Consider the following 21,773-nt stretch of genomic DNA (forward strand, 5'->3'; position numbering starts at 1 on the left):
AAAGCACTTTATTCATTGCATCCAAAAAGAAATTGCTACACAGTTTGCATAAGCAGTCTTTGATTTTTCAGAGACTTAATGAGATTCTCAAGAGAAGATGCATTTCAAGAAAATCAGTTTAATAGTCTAGTTAAAAATAGAGAAAAACCAAGGGCCTGAAATTTCAGGTAGCTTTTGAAAAATAATTTCCTTTCAGGAGGTTCAGCAACTCAAGACAGCTGAATCTTCAAAACCATTAATATAAAGTCCTATAAGGATGAGAGTAGAGCAGTGTTAAGAGTATCCATATGCTCTGACCTGGTATTTAAGTTGTGTTGGGTATTTCTCTGCATCTCTTGCTTCAGCTCCCACACAGCTGATGATAAAAACTGAATTCCATGACAAGATTAAAACATTTTTTTTTAAATGCTTTGTGGCTTTCCATTTTTATTTTTTTGTTCTAGGATTGATTTATTTGCAGCAAAAGTGAGCCTTGTGTTACGGAAATACTTTTTCTTTCTATACCTGTTTGCATATGCTTTTAAGTAACTATGTAAGTAACTATCTTTTAGCCTTACAGTACTGCAATTACCCTCCTTTTGTAAGATGACAAGGACAGAAACAAAGTTTACTTCTTTCTGTTAAATACTGAACATTCTGGAGGAGAGACTTTATGTGAAAAGGCACTGCTCTTTTGGCTCCTGGATAGCATTTTCTGTGGTCGGTCTCACCCCACTATATATCTGTATAAATGACTATTCCTTCACTCTGGAACAGCATCAAATGTGCGTGTGCAGGATGACAGCATCCTCTACTAGACTATACTTGCACAGGAGCACACCTGATAAAATAGCCACCAGGGAAAGGGAAACTCTGTAAACAACCTCCAAGCAAAGCTGCCAGAGGGGCCAAACACCATGAATTGACAGTGCTTTTCAGAGTATGTTGGCAATAGTGTGTTAGTCTCTTGGGGAGTTCTGATGCAGAAAATGAGGTTCCTTTTAGTTTGTTAATAAGATATTAATTCAGTTTGACACATATCAGAGATAATTCCAGGGTAGGAGCTGTGAATCTTACTGCACAGCAGAGGAGAAAAGAACGGAAAATAAAATATGGCTTGTCTTTAATTTCTGTGTTTTAAAGCATCAACCTTTGTCTCTCTCAAGTATCAGTTTCTGTGTAGGTAAGTCTTGAAAGAGTCCTCTAATACTTAAATACTTCAAATATTTAAAAATAAAAAAAGGGGAAGTATATTTTTGTGCTCTAGCAGCAGAGGTAGTTTATTTCAAGCTGCAACTTCAGTTTGATGTCTATTCTTCAGAAAATAACTTAAGAATGATTTTATTATGTGAAAAGATCTAAGGGGCATGGCTGCTTAGAGAGGAGGAACCGATTCTTGTGTTGTTCATTTGGTTCAAGTACCTGACTGCCCAGTCCAGTGGGAATAACTTCATCTGAATCTGTAGATCTTGTCCTCAGAAGCATGGAATTTATCTGCAGAATGTATAGGTAAATCATCCCCTAAGAAACATGAATTGGTTGTGAGAATAAGCAGGTCTTGATAAAATTGTTCCCTTCCCCACATAAAGGTTGGAGTGTTGTGTATGTGTTAAGTGGTATTTCTGTATGTCCAGGGAGCAGTTGAGATGGTTCAGAGTCACGTATCTTTTATCAGTAATCCCACAGGCACTTTTATTTCTTGGTTTTCTTTTTCAGATATCATTGTAAAACAAGTAAATAGGAAAACGTTGGGAATTGCTAACCAGTTAGCCTCACCTCCATGCCTGGTAAGATCATGAAACAGATCTTCCTGGAAGCTAGAAACATGTGGAAGACAGGGATGTAGAGACAGCTAATGGCTTCACCAAAGGCAAATCATGCCTGGCTAATCTGGTGTCCTTCTACAATAGAGTGACTGCATCAGAGGACAAAGGAAGAGCTACAGAGGCCATCTACCTGGACTTCCGTAAAGCCTTTGACATGGTTCCACACAGCATTCTTGCTGCTAAATTGGAGAGATAAGGATTTGATGGATGTTCTGTTTGATGGATAAGGAATTGGCTGGTTTGCCATGTCCAGAGAGTTACAGTCAATGGCTCAATGTCCACATGGAAACCAGTAATGAGTGGTGTCCCTCAGGGCTCCATGCTGGAACCAATACTATTTAATATCTTCATCAATGACATAGTAGGATTGTGTGGAACCTCAGCAAGTTTGTGAATGGCACCAAGCTGAGTGGTGCAGTTGATAGGCTTGAGGGAGGCAATGCCATCCAGAGAGACCTTGACAGACTTGAGGAATGGGCACATGAAGCTCAGCAGTGCAAAGTGCAAGGTCCCATTCCTGTGTGGGGGCAATACCCAATATCAGAACAGATTGGGGGATCAATGGATTGAAAGCAGCCCTGCGGAGAAGGACTTGGGGATGCTGGTGAATGAAACATTAGATATGAGCTAGCAATGCATGCTTGCAGCCCAGAAAGCCAATCGTATCCTGGGCTGTATAAAAAGAAGTGTGGCCAGAAGGTTGAGGAAGGTGATGCTGTCCCTCTGCCCCACTCTTGAGAGGCCCCACCTGGAGTAGTGTGCCCATCTCTGGGGTCCCCAGTACAAGAAAGACATGGATCTGTTAGAGTGGGTCACCTGTCAGAGGAGGGTCACAAAAGTGATCAGGGTACTGGAGGACCTCTCCTATGAAGAAAGGCTGAGAGTGCTGGGATTGTTAATCATAGAGAAGAGAGCACATTGGGGAGACCTTACTGTGGTCTTAAAGGGGGCTTATAAGAAAGGTGGGGAGAGACTTTTTACCAAGGCCTGTGGTGCCAGAACAAGGGGCGATGGTTTTAAAGTGGAAGATTTAGGAATATAAGGAACACATAAAGAAGGAAGTTGTCATGATGAGGAAGACAGTGAAAAAGCACTGGAACATGTTGCCCTGTTGTGGAGAAGTTGCAGATGTTCCATCACTGCAATGTTCAAAGTCAGGTTGGATGGTGCTTTGAGCAAACTGATCTAATGAAAGGTGTCCTGCCCATGGCAGGGAGGGTGGACTAGATGATCTTTAAAGGTCCCTTCAAAGCCAAACCACTTAATGATTCTTTGAAATTAGCTTGTGCTGTATTGAATATAAATCACAGTGAAAACTTCCTGGGGACTACTGATGCAGGGGTTGTGGATGAAAAATTCTTAAATGGTCTCGTCATCTCAATTTACTGGCAATCTTCCATGATTGACACTTGCATGAGACAGCCAAAACCTGTGATTTTTATGAACTCAGTTCATCTGAGACGGGAGGATACAAAGATAACAGAGAGGGAATGGTCTGACTCTATCCTGTAATCAAACCAATATTTGAGCAGCTTCTATTTATAAACAGCATATATTAAGTAGTTATGATGGAAGTTTGAGTTGGCAAAGCTAGTGAGAATGATGTTATAAACAGTGTCATATTTTATCGACATTGAAGAAATGGCTTTTAAGTTTCTACTTTAAAGCAGTGTGCAAGTTTAGCTCCTGCCGGAATCGGAGAGCACGTTGCCGTTGCCCCTCCCCCACCCGCAGCCGGTCGGGCTGGAAGTTAGGCACAGACCCGGGCTAAAGTAACAAGGAATTTAATACAACAGAGTGATAGAACAATCTGAACAACAACAGTAACAATGATAATAACAATGAACAGCAATAACAGTGAACAAGATAAAAGATATACAGAGAAATACCGCTAGATGGTCAAGGAGCAAACGCGCCATGTGTAAGCAATCCCAAAAACCAGAAGCGAAAGTAAAAAGGCTCCGCCCCTGGACCTGATGTCAGCATGGTATGAATAACCCGGCTGGAGATCCCTTCCCCCTCTCTCTCTGCTGGAGGAAAAAAAAAACTTGACTCTGTCTTGGCTAAACCAGGACAGCAGGCCTTGATTGAAACCTAAAATGCCTTTTGGAGGAATAGTATATACCTGTTAATACATGCATAATTGTGGCAGCATATTTTAGAATAGCCTTATAATAACAGATTAGAACTTCCTATACGCTATGATATTAGTAAGATCACGTCTTAGTCTCAGATCATAGAGGTTGTCCTCAGAATAGAAAGTGACATCCTACTTTTGGCCTTATGATTAAATAGCTTATTTGACACAAACAGTGCTTTTTTACCTTACTGCTTTATGTAGTTGTTTTTTTGCTCATTGTATTACAAACCAGGTGTAACAGTGTGTTAACAGATCTTGTTGACACTTTACTGTGTAGTCTCATCAGTTACATTTAACCTTTTGACATTTTGAGTACTAAGAGTACCAATTAAATAGTGGTACTGTGTTTATGGGTCCAATAGTATTTCTGCATTAACCTGATTTCCTGAAGGTTTATTGCTGCTGTAAAATTTTTCACTGAATGACTTCTTACTGAACTGCTCCTTGAATAAGCAGGAAAAACTGATCCCCAGAGCAAAGCACACAGTCAATAAGCTTATGGAAGACGTTACTTGCTTCTGTGCGTGCACTGTAGATATACGAAAATACAAAGTTTAAAATACTATTTTTGCACTTGCATGAAATCTGAGATAGAATCTGAATAATGTTTAAAGTGGAAGAAGCTAGGAGTAAGGACTTCTGATGTGTTTCAATATTTTTTTTACGTGACAAAATTGAATGTTTAAGAATGTTCCAGAAGTCTGTTTCTCATGTACAATAATTTCATTTTTGTAGGGATTTTTACAGTGCATACAGACAGAATTTATAAAAGTTAACATGAATTCTGTAACACCTTTCATTTCAAGAATTCTTTAAATGGAAGAGATGTTCATTTTATTTGAAGCCTGACTGAATCCAATTATTTGCCCTAGGTATATAGTTTATGCATATAAATCTTGTAAGGAAACTGTTTTAATAATTTGACAAGAAAACTTCATATGCGTGTTAAAATGTTTTGTATATCCAGTAAATAATGTATTGATGGTTGAGGAAGAATCTTCTGGTGTAGTACTTGATATCTGACTTTAGCTGCAGTGCTATGGTACATGGGGAAACATGTTCCTGATGGGTTGAATGTCTCAGACCCTTTAATGTGGAAGTGACTCAGATTTCCACACAGATATGTGGTTAATGTAAAAATACGCAAATCCCTTCAGAATTTTAACCTTGCAGGGTGAAGTTGGATGGCTACAAAAGCATTGGCCTCTCCCTGTACGAGGCTGCTGTGAAGGGGATGAAACAGTGTGGTTGAGCCTGTGGGTTACCAGGGCATATGAAGTGCAGTTGTTCCCACTCTTCACTAGAAAAGATGGAGCTGCTAAAGTTAATGCAGAAGGAGGACACCAACAGCTAGGCCACAGTGGTTTCCTCTATGAGGTGAGGGGGTCATTACTATAAGCTTGTTTGCAAGCACGGGAAAAAGAGTATGTAGATGGGTTCTATTCAGACCACTATTGTAAGAGCCATTTTGTGAACAGTTCCTGGAGTAAGCAGTCCAGTTTGTATTTGCAAATTTAAATTATTATATTTAAATCAGATGTTCTTGGTTTGAAGTATCTGCAGACTTGTAGAGACACAGCAGAAACCTCAGATATAAATAGGTCTTTATTGGTTTATAGATGAGCTCTGTTTATGAAGCTCAGAGGTCTGCCCCTGTGTTCAGGCCTTTTCCTGTATTAAAGTAACTTACTTTGTTCCTTTTTTAAGGTCTAGCATCGTTAAAATCAGATTTTAAGTTTTTAAATACAAAGTCTTTCCTTTAGTTTCCTCTTTTTCTCCTAAAATGTCTGAGAGGTGTAATTCAGTCAGAAGTGTGACTGGAAAGTATGCTTAAATTACATGAACATGGGTCCAAATCTCTAAGTTTAGAGTTGTGTCATTTTCATCCCATTTCCTGCTGATTATTAAGCATGCAGTGTGTTTCCCTGATAGCTGCAGAAGAAAGAAAAGCTGAGGGAGCTTTTCTTGCAGACTCTTAGCATGCTTTCTGATGCTTGCAAAATACAAGTTCTCACTGGGTGTGTGAAGTTGAGAACCCATCCCTCAGCTGGGCTTTGTGGTGGGGAAAAGGGGGTGGCAGGTTTACCAGTGAGGCTGACTGGGGCCAGGGGGTGGAAGGGGAGACCAGAAGTCAGAAAACACCAGCAGACCTACACTGTTTGCAGTTATGAAAGCATGGATTTCTTCACAAGAAGAGGAAGCAGGAAGAAGGGAAGGAGAGAAATTCAGGAGGCTTTTTTTTTTTTTTTTTTTTTGTCTAGTGACTTTAGGCTGCTTCCTGGCTAGGATGTCATCTAGAGTTTTATCACAGTCTCTTAGATATGTGTACTCTATGCTCAGCAGTTGCTTAAAAGTTACCAGTGGTGTGCCATACACACAGCTGAAAAATACTAGTTCTGCCCAGCATTTCCACAACAGAAGTTAAAATGAATACAAACCTCTGGAAAACCTGTGGAATTTCAATTTGTTGGATTTTATAAAAAGAAGGGTGGAGGAAAAGAGGGGAGAATGGCAGTCCTAATATACATTATACACAGCTAGCATAGCTGCAACCCAGGAAAGATGCAACATATTTCTTCTTCATGGTCAGATTTGCATGCATAAGGAGAAAAAAAAAAAAGAAAAAGGTAAGTGCTGTAATACAATTAATTTGCATCCATCTCTTACTTGAACAGCCTAAGTGGGTGTATCATTTCTTGAACTCACCTCTAACTTTTTTGTTGTAATAGCAAAATATTCTGTTTACCCATTAAGTAACTTCCTCACTGCAGTTTGAAAGGGTCTTGAATTAGAAGGAACATCTAAAATCTAGTATGTCACAAACGGAGGAGTGTTGTTGACTAGCAGATGAGGAATTGCTTACATTACTTTTTTTGGAAGTTGAGGCTCCTGGATCACAGATGATTTAACTTCTCGGTTCTCCTCCTTGCATCTTTTTAAGTAGACTGGACATCCATGGTTGTATCTCACCAGAATATGTATCCTCCACTCAATTTATTGGCTTTGTAAAGGGAGCACAGTTCATTGAGAGCCTAAACTCACTCCTATTCAGATTTTGTTTCCATACATTTGCTACTTTGCAGACTCTAGTCTGGAAATCTAACTCTCACCCCACAACTCTTCTGATTCATGCAAGTTGGTGAGGCTCAACAGCATCACTCAAAGTTTAATAGTACAGCTGGCATCCAGAAATTTTTTCCTAATCAGACTGGTGCTAGGGAGGGAAGGCAATGAGTGTACTAATCAGTATCATTCATTTAAGGAATGAGAACTTCCAGTAGCTCTGAAATGACAGAATTAAAAGGATCGAACTCCCATCTCTTTTTTCCTTGGACTAGCATTGTGTGAGTTCGGACTGTTTAATATTGGCAGGCATGAAGCAAGCTGTTCAAACTTGATATTGATTCTTTTTATTACAACGCATGAGTTAAGCAGAAACCACAAAATTCTAAAGATTCTTTTTGCTGTTCAGTTTAATATGTGGGTTTAGAAGGAAAACAGTCCCTTTCCTGTGGTAGCTGGTGAACACAGCACTCTTTCTTTCTTGCTTATTACAAAAGAACTGATGTTTTTCCCTGAGTTAAAGACATAATGTTAAGCAGGGTATCTCACTTTGATTTGAAAAAGGGAGTGAAAAAGAATTTAACTCCATTTAAAGAGGTAAAAAGCAAACAAACAAGGAGAAACTGGAGTCTTAGAGACTGTGTGTCTGTGTATTACATATGGATAGATGTATACACACGTATATAAACAAGTGCTTGTGGTGTGTGCATCTCTTGAAAGGGCAGTACTCTGTACCCTGTCCTGATACTGGTAATGCTGAAGGAGTGGCTGCTCTGATGTTTCATGGACACCTATTGTCTCCTCTCAGTGTCTCAGTGTAAACTGAGCCTATACTTTTGTCACCTAGATATTAGAAGCTGTGAGTCTGAGTAAACAAGTTGACTGTTACAAAGTCCCCTCTTACTCTCTCACAGCAGAGAGACTGTTTTGCATCACAGGCGATGGAGAGGTCAGGCTGGGGTGTTGCTTGAGAAGATCAGATGGGCATTAGACCTCACAGCTGCATCTCCTGAACACTGCAGCAAAGATATGAAGTGACATTCTGTTGCTTATATAGGAGTTTTATTGGTGTTTTTCCCCACTCTGTCAGCTTTGTAGCAAGCATAACACTTCAGTCAGAATTAAAGCCTTGCTTGTAATAGCACCAGGATCTGCTAGCCCTAAGGGCAATTAATCTTGAGTTGGTCTGAAATTCAGGTAAATTTGGGAATATTACGGTAGTTCGAATTTCTACCTACTCCCTGCAGTCCAGGCAGTGTAAATTGGCTTATAGTTCCTTCAGTCCTCTAGTTAAGTCACAGTCAAAAACTGTTTGGTGATGCAGACTGGAAAGCTGCTGAGGTCATCTTTGGGATTCTGACTGATCTTCCTTGCAGATGTGTGAAAGGTGATTAACCTTTCTTCAGGTTTATCTCAGTGTAATCTGTTTCTCAGAAAGAAAATCCTTTAAAAACATGATAATTATTAAAAACAGCCTGTTAAAAACAAACAAACAAAAAAAAATCATGCAAATCCTACAGAATTCCCTAGCTGTATAACTCAATATTATAGATTGCATTGTTGAAGAGCAGAGCCTTTAACTGGTAATCCTCTGTGTTGGTGTCCCTGGATCCGTTATCACTACTGACCCCAGTCAAGGGAATGTATTATCAATGCTGTCTTTGAAAGAAACCCTTTTTCAAGGCTGCTTTTGGTGAGGCAGTTGGTGAGATCAGACAGCTAATTGGTGTAAAGCAGCCAGGATGTCCGTAGAATCTTTACTTTTGACAGTTAAGGGGTTGTGTCTTATATCTCGCTATCATACTGTAGGGTATTAGTAAGTAGTTGACCAGAAATGAAACAAATACAGTGTGAAGACCATGAAAGACCCTGCTAAAAAAAAAAAAAAAAAATCAGAAAGTATTGCCCTATCCTCTGCTAACTGCATTTAGTTGTCTATGGCTCTGTTTATAGAACAGTTGAGTATGACGGAAACATGTAAGAAAAACACAAGCTAGCTTTTTTCTTGGTAACATGGATACTGTTAGAATTGTAGCTATGGCAACATGAAACTTAATGGGCTGCCATGTGTCCTACATTGTGTTTACTAACAGAAAGCTGTAGTATTCCAGCTGTGTTGCTGCTGCTGGTATGCACTATAGCAAGAACAAAGCCAGCTTATCATTGTGACTGTGTATGTGATTGCTGTTCTTGAAAAGCCTGTCTTGTAAAGTGTATAATGTAGCCTGTAATGTAGGGTCCACATTTATCAGTTTAGTTTGGTAGAGAACAAGTTTTAGGTGATGTTGACATTAGATGTAGGCTCTACATCACCTCCAGAAATTTCTTTCATGTTCCAAATGCATAGATACCCAAAAGAAATATTTGTTGTAATTTGGCAGAACTGAACTATTTTCATTATTTGCTGCCTGTCTTTTTTTTTTTTTTTTATCTTAGACTAATCCAAGAGGCCGTATTTGACTTTAGTTCTGCCTCTGGATAATGACCAGAAAACTGTCAAGCCTTATCCTTAACACTGTGGGGATTTTTGGATTTTTAGCTTGCTTTTGAACTTGAATTGATTCCAAATTTCAAGAAAGCATATGGAGTGTTCCTAGTGAAAACACTTGTGTTTTGCATAAGTCTAAATCAAATGGGAAGGGAACTTGAACAATTTAAAATTGGTCCCTTTTTCCCTTTCAACCTCGAAACATCAGCTGTACAGTGATTTTTTTGTTCTCTGTTCCTACAAAAGTACACAGTATGAACATGCTCTGCTGCTGTTCAAGCCAGTACAGTCAGAGTCAGTGATTCCTATGGCAAAATGACTAGCTTCTTTCTGACATACCACTCAGAAAAAATTTTATGAAGATCTCTGTTTGGTGGCAAATAATTTTTTTTCAAAATAATAATTGACAAAAAATCAGCTAACTCATATTTTTTTGCCTAATGATCAGTTCTGTGTGAAGAAGCCAGCTGTCCAGTTAACTCACTGGGAACTCATGTCTTTAACATATTTTAGTCAATCTTCGCATTTGCATTGATAAAACTTTCACTAAGGAACCCAACTGGCATACCGTGTGTAATTTGATGACAAAAGTCTTGATTGTGTCTTGGACTGTATACTGATAAATTTGCTGAGTGGAAGTAGTGTTTTGTCCAAAATTACCAGTTTTGTGGTTAAGTGATTTCCTCACCCCAGTGAAAAGAACTAAGTCAATTTTCATGTTTGCATGAAACATGGTTTTATGTGTCTTATTAGTTGTGTTACAATCAAGAAACACCCTCAGTCTGACTGTTGTTGATTTTATTTCTCCAGAACTCAGTTTATTCCTTCTCCCTCCTCTTAGTGCATTATTTCTTAAAGTTTCTTGGTGGTTTTAAGGTAACTCTGGCTTCTCAGAAGGGCAAAGTAGTGCAGAAGTGCAGTTGAATTCTCAGAAGCCAGAGTTTTGCTGCATCATGATCTTCAGCAAAAATTTAAATAGACCTATGGCTGACTGCTTGCATAAGTTACTATCTTTATTGATCACTTCTGTCCAGGTCCAAAACAACACATGGACTGCAAAGCTTTATGACAAACTTTTTGTGTGGAATTTATTGTAAATACTACAGAGTAAGACTACTAGTATTTAAAAATTATAACAGAGTGACTACAAGAAACTTATGGAGAAAAGTTCAAGGTAGATCTAGGTAAGGAAAATCATGAAATAGTATGGCTTTACAAATGAAACTCTTTTTTTTCTCCTTTTTAAAAATTGTTTTGCTCAGTATTTGCAGGAAGAAGTTATTTTAGGAAAGCATAAATTCAACAATAGCAGTTACCCCACTCCTGTACTTTCTGAGGAAAAAACACATTAAATAAAACTTTAAAGGGTGAGTACGAGTTCTGTAAATCTGTTTGAGAATCTATATGGATACAGTAAACTTTAATTTGTCTCCTTCCTTGGTCAGAAGTCTCAGGACTGGGGTAAGACTTTGTAGAGGTGTGCTGTGCCTTTTTTCCACAAACCTGTGGAAGGACTTTTTAAGCAGGTAGAAATTCCAGTACAAATAAAACAGGTATCATTAAAACTTTTCTGCTTTGACCTTGGATTTTTCCAGTTATTTTTATTCTTAACTGGGAAGAGACTGCTGTTTTGTGGCTACCCAGGGTGTTGAACATTTTGTGTAGTAAAAGATATGGGACAGGACAACACCGCCTAAATAATGAAGTGTGTAGCTTCTCCTTATTTATATGTGTGCGTATGTACTTCAGATGTTTTGATATCTGGATTGATAAACTAGTTCTAATTTTATTGTTTAAATGTTTAGCAAAAAAATGTGTGAAGACATTGTTAGCACACTGAGCAAAATATCTTTCTCATGCTTATTCCATTATCAGAATTAAATGCATGACTGTCAGACGTAGCTTTTAGGCAAATAAACCTCTCTTCTCTGTGAGAAAAAAAGAATGTTTGGTAAATTTGTCTTTTAGTGTTAGTGTTCACAGGAATCAGGTTATCATTTTAATTATTTTTTTATCTCCTCCCCCTTCTTTTGTAGGTAGCATTGGTACATCCTTTCAGTGCCACTCAATCCATCAAGATCACATTTGTAATGATGACAGTGACAAGGTGAGGCTTACATGTTTCCTTCACAAGAGGCATATGTATTGGGTTTTTTTATGTACTGCTTTTAGTATACAAAGATTGGGTTTTTTGCAGGTATAGCAGTCAGTTTTCAGAGTTACTCTTTGAACTTTCTCTAGCATATTAAGAAGTATATTTTACTCAAGACAATCTCTTGGTCGATTAAGAAGAAATTTGTCTTTAGTATTGTATTTTTCTTTTTGCTTGTATTCTTTGCTGAACACTTGTGATTTGCCATATTGTCACCCTCAGTTAATAAAGAGCAGCAATGGTTTTGCTAACATTTAAGTAAGGTAGGATGTTGGTTCTGACTTCAGAGGTTAGAGCCTAGCTAAGTGTGCAGAGCCTTTTTGCAGTAGCTGTATTTTCATGTTTTGGAATTGACACTCAGGGTTTTACAGACAGGAAGCTTCTGCTCAGTGCTGCAACCTTAAAATACCAACCTGTCTAGTAGTGTGCAAGTGTTTTCCTAATCTTTTTCTGATACATTTTCAGATTAGCTTGATTTGAGTCAGTAGTGTGCTGGATGTTAAAAGTTCAATGATACTTGGTCAGCAGTGTAAGTGTGCCCTACAGAAGGGAAAAGTTTTGACACTGAACTGCTTGTGAGAATGCATTCATGTTCATGTTATTGTTGATAGTTTTATCTTAAACTTTACTGTCTGTAAATAATGCAAATTGATTAACATTAGTTCAACATGTAACATGCATAACATTGTTTGCAAGTATGACACGTTATAGTGAACTAACATTTTGGCTTGACATGCCTGGAAAAGGGCATGTATTAGTCAAATTTTAAATGACCTTTCTTGGGAAATGGAGTGAGACCTGCATGGCAATGCCTTGATACGTGCATCAACCCTTGTGTTTTGAAATTCCAGAGGAAGTTAATTTTATAGTTGTTCAAGTTTATCGTAGAGCTAGATTCGTTTTCAGTGCAAATTTCTTTTGCTGCTCTACTGCCTTATTTTCTTTTTCTCCTCTCACTCTTTTTTTATCTGCTTTTTTTTAAAAAAATATTTTAAGTACCATCCTAGATTTGGGTCTTGGTTTAACCTACAGATACTGATAAAACATGCTATCCAGAACATCGCAAAATTGTTTAAGATTTCCAGATGATTAACTGGTTAACTACTTTCAGTAGTACTCACTGGTTTGTTTTTTTGGTTCTTGTGCACTCTGTTCTTGGAAGATTCTTGTGTGAGGAGCAGGTGGAAGAAATTTCCTTTCAGAGCCATCCTAGTGAACCAATTTAACACTGGCATTCACTTTTAACGTTATTCCTTTTCTGTCATTACATGGAAGATCACCTCTATGTTAGATAGATTGTCTTCCCTTAGTTTTACTTCATAAAAGGGTAATTAGAACTGTTTCAAGTCTTGCTGGAAATTATATTTGTTAGGTGCTTCATAGGTTTGGGGGAAGAGAGTAGGAAGGGGTGTGGCAGCTTACCTGGTTTAAATTTCAAAAAGAGAGTTCATAGCCTTTTGAGTTGTTTGGCAAACCACTTGCCTTCATAATAACTGAGAAACTGGGCCACAACTTTACTTTTTTGCATATTTAGGGATTGTGGGAGAAAACAATCTTGTTTTAAAGGGATGATAGAGCACTAATGCTCAGTTAATGTCATGGAGGGTATAGACTGACTGTATGTCCTGGTTTGAGCCCAGAGCTGTGCCTGCAGCTGCTCACTCACCGCTTCCCCCTCAGGAATAGGAAAGAGAAAACAAAGCAAAAGGCTCAGGAATTGAGATAAGGACTGGGAAAGATTACTGACCCATTACAATCATGGGCAAAAGAAAGATTTGTTAGGGGAAGAAAAAAACAACATAAATTAATACAGACACAAACACCACCACTACTTAACAGACAGAGTGAGACAGTAACAAGCATTACCACATCTTAAAAACACCTTCCCCCACCCCTCCATTCCTCCCAGGATCAGTTTTATTCCAAATTTCTCTACCTCCTCCCTGCCAGTGGCATAGGGGACAGGGAATGGGGTTACAGTCAGTCTACTGCTCCTTCCTCCTCAGAGGGAGGATTCTCCACATTCTCCCCGGCTCCAGCATGGAGTCCCTCTCATGGGAGACAGTTCTCCACAAACTTTCTCTGTCATGAGTCCTTCCCACAGGATACAGCCATTCCCATGCTGCTCCGGTGTGGGTCACCCCTGCATGTTGCAATCCTCCCAGTGCCAAACTACAGCAGCGAGGGCTGCTTCTTCCCTCAGAGACCTGGCCTTCTTTGGGTGCAGTCTCCTGATCCGGTGTGGGGTCCTTCACAAGCTGTAGGTCAGCATCTGCTCCACCTGTTACCTCCATAGGTGGCAGGAGGGCAGCCTGCTGTCTCACCATGGGATACAGCCGAGGCAGGGTGTCTGCTCTGGCACACCTCGTCCCCTTCCTCATACTTTCTTCCGCTGAACTTGATGTCCACATAGGTGTCCTTCTCGTAACTCCTCCTCACAAGTCCCAACTCCTCCTCCCAGATTCCTCTTCTTAATTATGTTATCACAGAGCCACAGCCACCATCACTATCTTGGCCTTGGCCAGAGGTGGGTTTGAATTAAGAGCTGGGGGAGCTTTGAGAAGCTTCTCACAGGAGGCCACCACTGTAGCCCCCTCCCCCACTACCAAAAACCCTGCCACACAAACACAGCACACTTTATGTCTGTTGTTCTGTGTTTTATTTTTTTCAAGGGATTGTATATATGGTATACTTTTTTTTTTTTTTAATTATAAGTAATGCTTCCTAAAAGCAGCTGGTTACAGTACTGGGGTACAGTTGCAATTCTCTACCACTCTTTGCTTGTATTTCACATATGCCTATATTTTTCTGTCAGTTTTTGAACTGATTATTAGTGTCCAGTGTGAATTACTTTGAAAATGAGAGTTCTAATTTATTCTGTCATTACTAAGAGACAGCACTGTTCATTTTGGTAGAAATAACATTTAAAGATGAAATGTGGGATTTAACTGCTTTATTTATCTAAGAATTTGTATTCACTGTTGGACTTTGTATTCATTTGTCACGTCCCACTCAGATGAGGGAGACAAGTGACTTAGATTCATAAATCCCCAGTGGAGTGGACAACAGTGAGACAAGTCTCAAAGTCCAGACAGTTATTAACTTCCCACAATGTACTAATTGGGTACATGATAAATGGCTAAGTATATAACGAGTTATGGCAAGGAATACAGTATGCCTTGCATTACTTAACAGTAATGAAGGAAAAGGGGAAAAGGGAAAGGAGGGTGATAGAATAGAGAAATAGAGATCACCAGTCTGGGTCCCTGTGTCGATCCCACCAGCGAGGGTTCAAGGAGGTATCTGTGTTCTTCGCATCACTCTCCAAAACCCCTGCTCCTTTGCCCCTCTGTCAATTTATACACACTTTCCTTGGGTCCATCCTCTAGGTTGAACCACATGCCTACGTTTTCCATGTATGGGGAGGGGTAAGGTGTTTCATGGGATGATGTAATTAGCATGACCTTGTTAGTCTTTGTTATTATATTTAGGGGTGTTAAATTTAATTTAATGGATAGTGAAGCAAAAGTCATTCACCAGACAGATGGCCCTTGAAATTTGTCCAGGTTCACCAGAGCAGAGCCATCCTGTCTCCACAGGACTCCCTCCTACAGCTGCATATTGTGTTATTCGGTCAGCCTTATCAGTTTTGACCTCCACACCATCAACCCCGTGACTACAGTTTTACTACTTGAGAGTGTTACAGACATTCCTTAGTTCAGAGGGTGTCCACTCTCCCCAACCATCCTTTATCTCTTTGTCAGGCTGTTTTTCTGAGTCTTTGTTTCTTGCAGGCCTGTTTCTTTCAGGACCTATTTTTACAAATTGTCTCTCACATCATTCTAGAAACTTGTCACAATGTCAATGTGTATGTCAATACACATGTGTGTTTCAGTGAAATAATTTACTGCTCTGTGCCTGACCGGTGTAACCAGTTTCTGCATTACAGGAGAAATGTAGAAGATAGTATTAGACTGGCAATCTGCATATCTACACCAGACATTTTAAAAGAATGTTACAATCTTAATGAAAACTTCCCAGGCTTCCACTCCAGTTACTTGATTTTGTTAACCTGGCACATGAGAATCTTGAATTCATGTTCAGTAACATCAACAGGAAACCAAAGTCTTAAGATTTTTTGATGTGTGTCCTCACTCCATTAAGAAGGATGTGTCACTGTTGAGAGCATTATTAGTAGTATTAAGAACCTGATTAATTTCATAGCACCAAAACCAGTACTTTGCTTTATGTCTTATAAGATCATCTAGTATAGCATAGATACAGAGTACATTTCCCGTTTTACTTGGTGTTGCAAAGTGATTGTAATTGAGATACATCTTAAGATAATAATTGCTTTGGAGGTGGGAGCTTTTAAGCCTCAGTGCATGAGTCAGGGGACCCTTTTTTCATGTTCGCAATTTCTTTGATTTTTCTTTGAAGTCTAACATGCTGTGTATGTTTAATACCTGTGATTTTTAAATTAATTAAAAAGCTGGAATTGTCATTCTTAAAATATCAAATAACAGAACTGAATAAACTTCTTTACAGAGAATAGCATTTGAGGAAAGGTATTTGTAACAAGGAACTATTATTCCTTGGAATATTACTTTAATGCCCAAGCAGTGGTATCCTATTAAACAGACATAGATGCAAGTATATTATCCTGCAGAGCATTTCAAGCATATTCAGTTTATTTAGCTTTAAGAATGGTTTTTGTTCTTTGAGTGGTTGTTTCACCTGTGGTATACTTCCACTGAAAGATGCTTGCTCAGTTTGAAAAGAAACTCCAAAGATGCAACTCCTAACTACTCGTGGGACATCTCTTTGCAAAGATCTCATCAAGTTACCTATTCCTTAGTTATGATGCAGTTAAAAACCAAATTGACCCCCCCCGTAGTAATGAAAAAAATTAAAGCACTATAGGAGCAACTCAGTGGAATTTTTTGAGTACCAGTAAGGAGCTGGAAATTATTTCCAGATATTTAGTTTGCTTTACTTCTTTTCAACTTCTCATTTATTTTACTTTCATAGTATCACTCCTATTAGATTTGCTTTCTTATAGTTTGTAATGAATTTGGCGGCCGGTCATGAGTGGTGTCCCCCAGGGCTCAGTTTTGGGGCCACTCCTGTTTAACATCTTTATTGATGATCTGGACGAGGGGATTGAGTGTTTGCGGACAACACCAAGTTGGGCGGGAGTGTTGATCTGCTCAAGGGTAGGGAGGCTCTGCAGAGAGACCTGGACAGGCTGGAGCCATGGGCTGAGGCCAACTGCATGAGCTTCAATAAGGCCAAATGCCGGGGGCTGCACTTGGGCCACAACAACCCCCAGCAGCGCTACAGGCTTGGGGAGGAGTGGCTGGAGAGCTGCCAGTCAGAGAGGGACCTGGGGGTATGGATTGACAGCCGGCTGAATACGAGCCAGCAGTGTGCTCAGGTGGCTAAGAAGGCCAATGGCATCCTGGCTTGTATCAGGATTAGTGTGGCCAGCAGGGACAGGGAAGAGATCTTGTCCCTGTACTTGGCACTGGTGAGGCCACACCTTGATTACTGTGTTCAGTTTTGGGCCCCTCACTACAAAAAGGACATAGAGTTACTGGAACATGTCCAGAGAAGGGCTACAAAGCTGTTGCAGGGTCTGGAGCACAGGTCGTACGGGGAACGGCTGAGGGAACTGGGATTGTTTAGTCTGGAGAAGAGGAGGCTGAGAGGAGACCTTATCACCCTCTACAGCTACCTGAAAGGAAGCTGCAGAGAGCTGGGTTTGAGCCTCTTTAGCCTAGTAGAAAGCGACAGGACAAGAGGGAATGGCCTCAAGTTGCGCCAGAGAAAGTTCAGACTAGATATTAGGAAGCATTTATTTACAGAACGAGTTGTTAGGCATTGGAATGGGCTGCCCAAGGCAGTGGTGGAGTCCCCATCCCTGGAGGTGTTCAAGAGTCGATTAGGAGCTTAAGGGTATGCTATAGGTGGGAACTGTGCTAGGCGAACGGTTGGACTGGATGATCTCCAGGGTCCTTTCCAACATAGATGAATCTGTTGTGATTCTGTGTGATTCTGTGAATTTCTTTTTGCTTGGTACTTACAACCCAAATACGTAAGTACATGATTTGATTCAGTATTTCTAACTTCTAAATTTCCCAGTTATAGTTAGTACATCTTTCATTTCTTTAGTAATTTCTTGTTTCTGAACTTACTCTTGTTTGTCTGTCTTGATGGGCAGCCAGTTGTCAGTCTGTAATCCAGAGGGCTGTCAACTCTTTAGAAAGGTGTTTTTCACAAGAGGGGTAGTGTTTTACAAGTTCTAATAATAAAAAAAAAAGATCCACTTGTTTTACTATTTGGATGGTGCAGTCAAGCAGTATAAGCCTAACATTTATAAGTGAACTCAGAATGATTCAGGAATTCACGTATTTTAAGGCCCATCGCATCAATTTATATGTGATCTGTAAAATAAGACAATATGAACCTCTTGCAGGGAATACTTGGGGAACAATACATCAAAAAATTGGAATGTTAGGAGTTTCTTTTGCCTACTCCTATTTCAAAACTGGAAAAATTATTCCTGTCCAATTAGTGTGTTGTCTGCCCCCCCCCCCCCCCCCCTTAGTTTCAGTTAATTCTGCATATTCTGAGTATCTTCCTGCCTTTTTTCATTTCATAGCTGGCAGCTGTACAGATTAATCTGCTGCTTTTAAAACACTTCCATGCCTGGTGAATTGTCTTCATTAGTTCTTTATATCTACAGTAGATGGTTAGTTTTCCTGGAGCAGATTTGGGGGAAACTTTAATTCAACTGAAGCACGGAGAATGGAGGCAGGTTTGAAAATAGCGTTGATGATATCTTACTTAGGGGGAATAGCTTGAGTAAATAATTTTTTTGATACCTCATTTATTCCGTTTGCTGAACAGTTCAGCATCGAGATAATTTCCCAGTGACACTGCTAGCAAAAGGCTGATAATTCTTCTCTAATAACTTCAGCACCTGACGTTGCTTCTGTGGGTTTTGTTGACTTTTTCTAAACGGTCTCACTCCCTCTTGTGTTATCAGGAAAGGCAGATGAACATCCAGAGTCCGTAAGTATGAGCTGAGCAGATTAAAGGTGGCTGTTGTTGAGAGGCTCGATGGCATCTGTTACGTTTCCTTTTTAAGTGGAGAGTTCCTACTGCCGGTGAGTACCCCGCCGGTGGCAGCAGCACTACTCCTAAGACACAGCCGTCCCGCAGGCCTCGTCTGCGCCCTCTCTCGTCAGGGGCGTTTCCTACCCCATGCCTCAAGTTCCGCGCTGCCGCGCACAGTGCCGCTTGTACTCCAGCTGCCTGCGACTGCTCGCTCTGTTTCGTTTTAAACTGTGGGGATGGAGAGGCATCGCGGCGGGGAGGCGCTGTCTGAGCGGGAATCTGTCTGGCTGCCCGAATACCCGGGCGCAGGCGCTGCCTCCGTTCCTGGGGTGGTGGAAAGCACCGAGCTGTGTCGTGCTTTCTGCCTCGCAGCTGCACAGCTAGAGGACGCCAGGCGCAGAGTAACAAACTGAAACTAAAAGGTGGCAGGGGCCGTGCCTTTATGCGCCTGCGTGCGGGGCTCCGCGCCATGCTAGCTGCTGACAAAGGGGAGAGCGGCTTTTACTCGAGAGCGCAGGCGCCTAATTCTTCGGCTTGCCCCGTTACCGCGACACCGTGAATTGGCTGTCTCGCCTCCTCTTCCGGCCGCCGCAGTGACGTGAGCCGCCCGGCCTCCCTGCCGCCCCAAGTACAAACAAAAGACGCTTCACGTCGTCGTCCGTAGGGGCGGGGTTAGCTTCTTCCGCCCAGCCCTTCGTGGGAAGAGTGACGTCACCGACCCCCGGAGACGCCGGGGTTCGTGTGCCGCTGTAGCACGCCGGAGGAGCGGGACATGGCAGGCGGCGGCGGTCGCGGGCCGCGGGAGCGAGCGACAGCAGTGCGGACGCAGAATGGGCGAGGGGCACGCGGGGGAGTCGCCGTGTGATGGGTGGAGGACGCCGGGCCGACGCTCCCGGAAGCGATCGTTCGGGCAGGCGGTGTAGGCCCGGACGGCAGCAGCTAGGCCCCCGGCTGACGAGACAGGAGGCGGTGCAGGAGCCTTGACGGTGGCTGCAGAGGCACGGCTACGGGTACCAGCGTGGGGACGGCAAATAGGGAAGGAGGAGGGCGGTGAGCCTGCTCGGGGCGTGGCCTCACCGGCGCTGCCCGATGCCCCTGACTTGTCAGCGTTGAGCTCGGCCGCCAATGGGGAGATCTTCCGGCTGTAGGGCAGCGGGCGCCCCGGGGCTCCTTCCCGCAGGAGCCGGTTTTGTTGAGCCGCCATTCGCAAAGATAGAGGGCGAAGGAGACCGCGCGGCCTGGGCGGGAGGTCGCCGCTAGGAAGCCCGAGCGGTCCCCCGTGCCTGCATGGAAGCTGTGCTTCCACGTGGGGCGGCCTGCAAGGTGAACAAGAGCTCAGCGAGGTTCATTCGGGGGACGTAAGCATTTGTTCCTGTTAGAATTGCTTTATCGGCATTGGCAAAAGGTAGAACTGGAACTTAAAAATCAGCCGACTTGACTGAATTGCTGTGTGCTGTCCGCAGGAAGACAAGCAGGTTCAATGTGCTATGCGCAAAGAGGCAGCAGGTATTTCTTAAGCACCGAACAGTTGATTACCCTCCCATTCTTATAGTAAAATGAAGTTTCTAGGTGTCCATTCCTCTCAAGTTAGTTGAGAAAGGACAACTTCAAGGAAGCATTGATGTTAGCAAGCATACGTTTTAGGGCATTCTGGTAGTATTTTATAGTATACATGAGTTAATTCCTATTCCTGTATAACGTGAAGGGTATTTTTTTATACTTAAACCAGAAAGATGCCTTCAGTTTCCTCAAGAGGTGTATTTTAAAACTGATCATGCGTTGAGATGTTTTCTGGGGACATCCATTTTAAGTTGTAATTGTTTATAGGAAGTAATTTACTTACACAGATGTTCATTAAACTGTAAGTCAGGAGAATGTTTATAAATGTATAGCATTTGCATTTTGAAATGAATTTTCGAGGTTAGTATTTGGAGCAAATGCATATGTTCTGATTGGTTCTTCAAATTTATAGCAAGACAGCTGGTATGGAAAGATGAACACGATTACTAATAGTCTGCCTATTCAGGTATTGCTTACTAATTGGTTAGGTGTTTCTGCTGATGTGCTGGTTTTTAAATGCCACTTACTGAGGCAAATGTTCTGGTTTCATTTGCCAAATTTATGGTATTTATCCACATCTGGGGGATTTCACTGTTTGCTGACCCAACAGGCTCCTTAACTGCTTTGCAGCACTACAAGAATGAAAAATACAAGCCGCCTTTCCCTTCAAGGGTATTGCAGCTGTGGTATTAGAGACATACTGTTGTGAGAAAGGGAAAAACTCCATTTGGAGATTTAGATGTGCAGTAAAGAGGAAGGAGGGCACAGTCCTTAAGAGGATTAACTATGAGACAGGAGAGAAAATAGGTGCTATGGCAGATTTAATAGCTAGTGGAAGTTGATAATGTTATTGTTAATCCTTAATCACCAAATCTCTAGAAAAAACACCTATGCATAGCTAATATAATGGCGGGAAGAAGGTTTCCAGCGAATTGTTACCAGGAGATAGTGTGTATTAAGAGTGGTAGTTTTGAGAAGTCATGTACAAATAAAAGCGGCTTATAAATAAGGGATCTGAAGATTCTTCTATATGAAACTTACTTTGTCCTCTCCTTGACTTATAGAGCAAGTTAAACTTTATTTGAGTCTCATCTGTTTCACTTTGATTTTTTTTTTTTAAATAAAACTATAATAAATATTAAATTGAAGTTGCACGTCAATCGTCCCTGTTTTGCACTTGCAGTGGTGTGGGAGTCACAGTATATAATTGTCTTTTTCTGAAAGATATGTTTTTTTCTCGGAAGCTGACATCAGTCACATTAATGCTATTGTGATGTATGCATCAGCTTATGTAAAGACATTTTTTCAATGTGGTTTATTTACATAATAACAGGAGATAATATTTAAAGTCATAATGCTGATGAAGTCAAGTTATTTTTTCAAGCCTTTACTGAGAAAATTAAACTGTTCTATGTAAGGTCTTACTAGAGTTTAAAAAATGGT

General features: G+C 40.9%; 1 protein-coding gene across 9 annotated transcripts in view; it reads left to right on the forward strand.

Annotated features, from left to right (window-relative positions):
- Positions 1 to 21,773, forward strand: part of RNF38 (ring finger protein 38) — a 144,005-nt gene that overhangs the window by 69,178 nt on the left and 53,054 nt on the right. For 3 of the 9 annotated variants that reach the window (XR_012635648.1, XM_074933191.1, XM_074933192.1), the window contains exon 2: positions 11,533 to 11,603. The exons of 1 other annotated variant lie outside the window; for it this stretch is intronic. Coding sequence is in view for 2 of the 8 variants with exons in the window: in XM_074933191.1 (XP_074789292.1) it covers positions 11,533 to 11,603 (71 nt within the window). In the remaining 6 variants the exon portion in view is untranslated. Of the gene's footprint in view, positions 1 to 11,532; positions 11,604 to 19,501; positions 20,277 to 21,773 lie in introns of those variants that run through there. 5 more of the 9 variants (XM_074933193.1, XM_074933194.1, XM_074933195.1 and 2 more) reach the window with 4 other exon arrangements.

Source organism: Athene noctua, chromosome Z (genome assembly GCF_965140245.1).
Source record: "Athene noctua chromosome Z, bAthNoc1.hap1.1, whole genome shotgun sequence".
Taxonomy (NCBI): domain Eukaryota; kingdom Metazoa; phylum Chordata; class Aves; order Strigiformes; family Strigidae; genus Athene; species Athene noctua.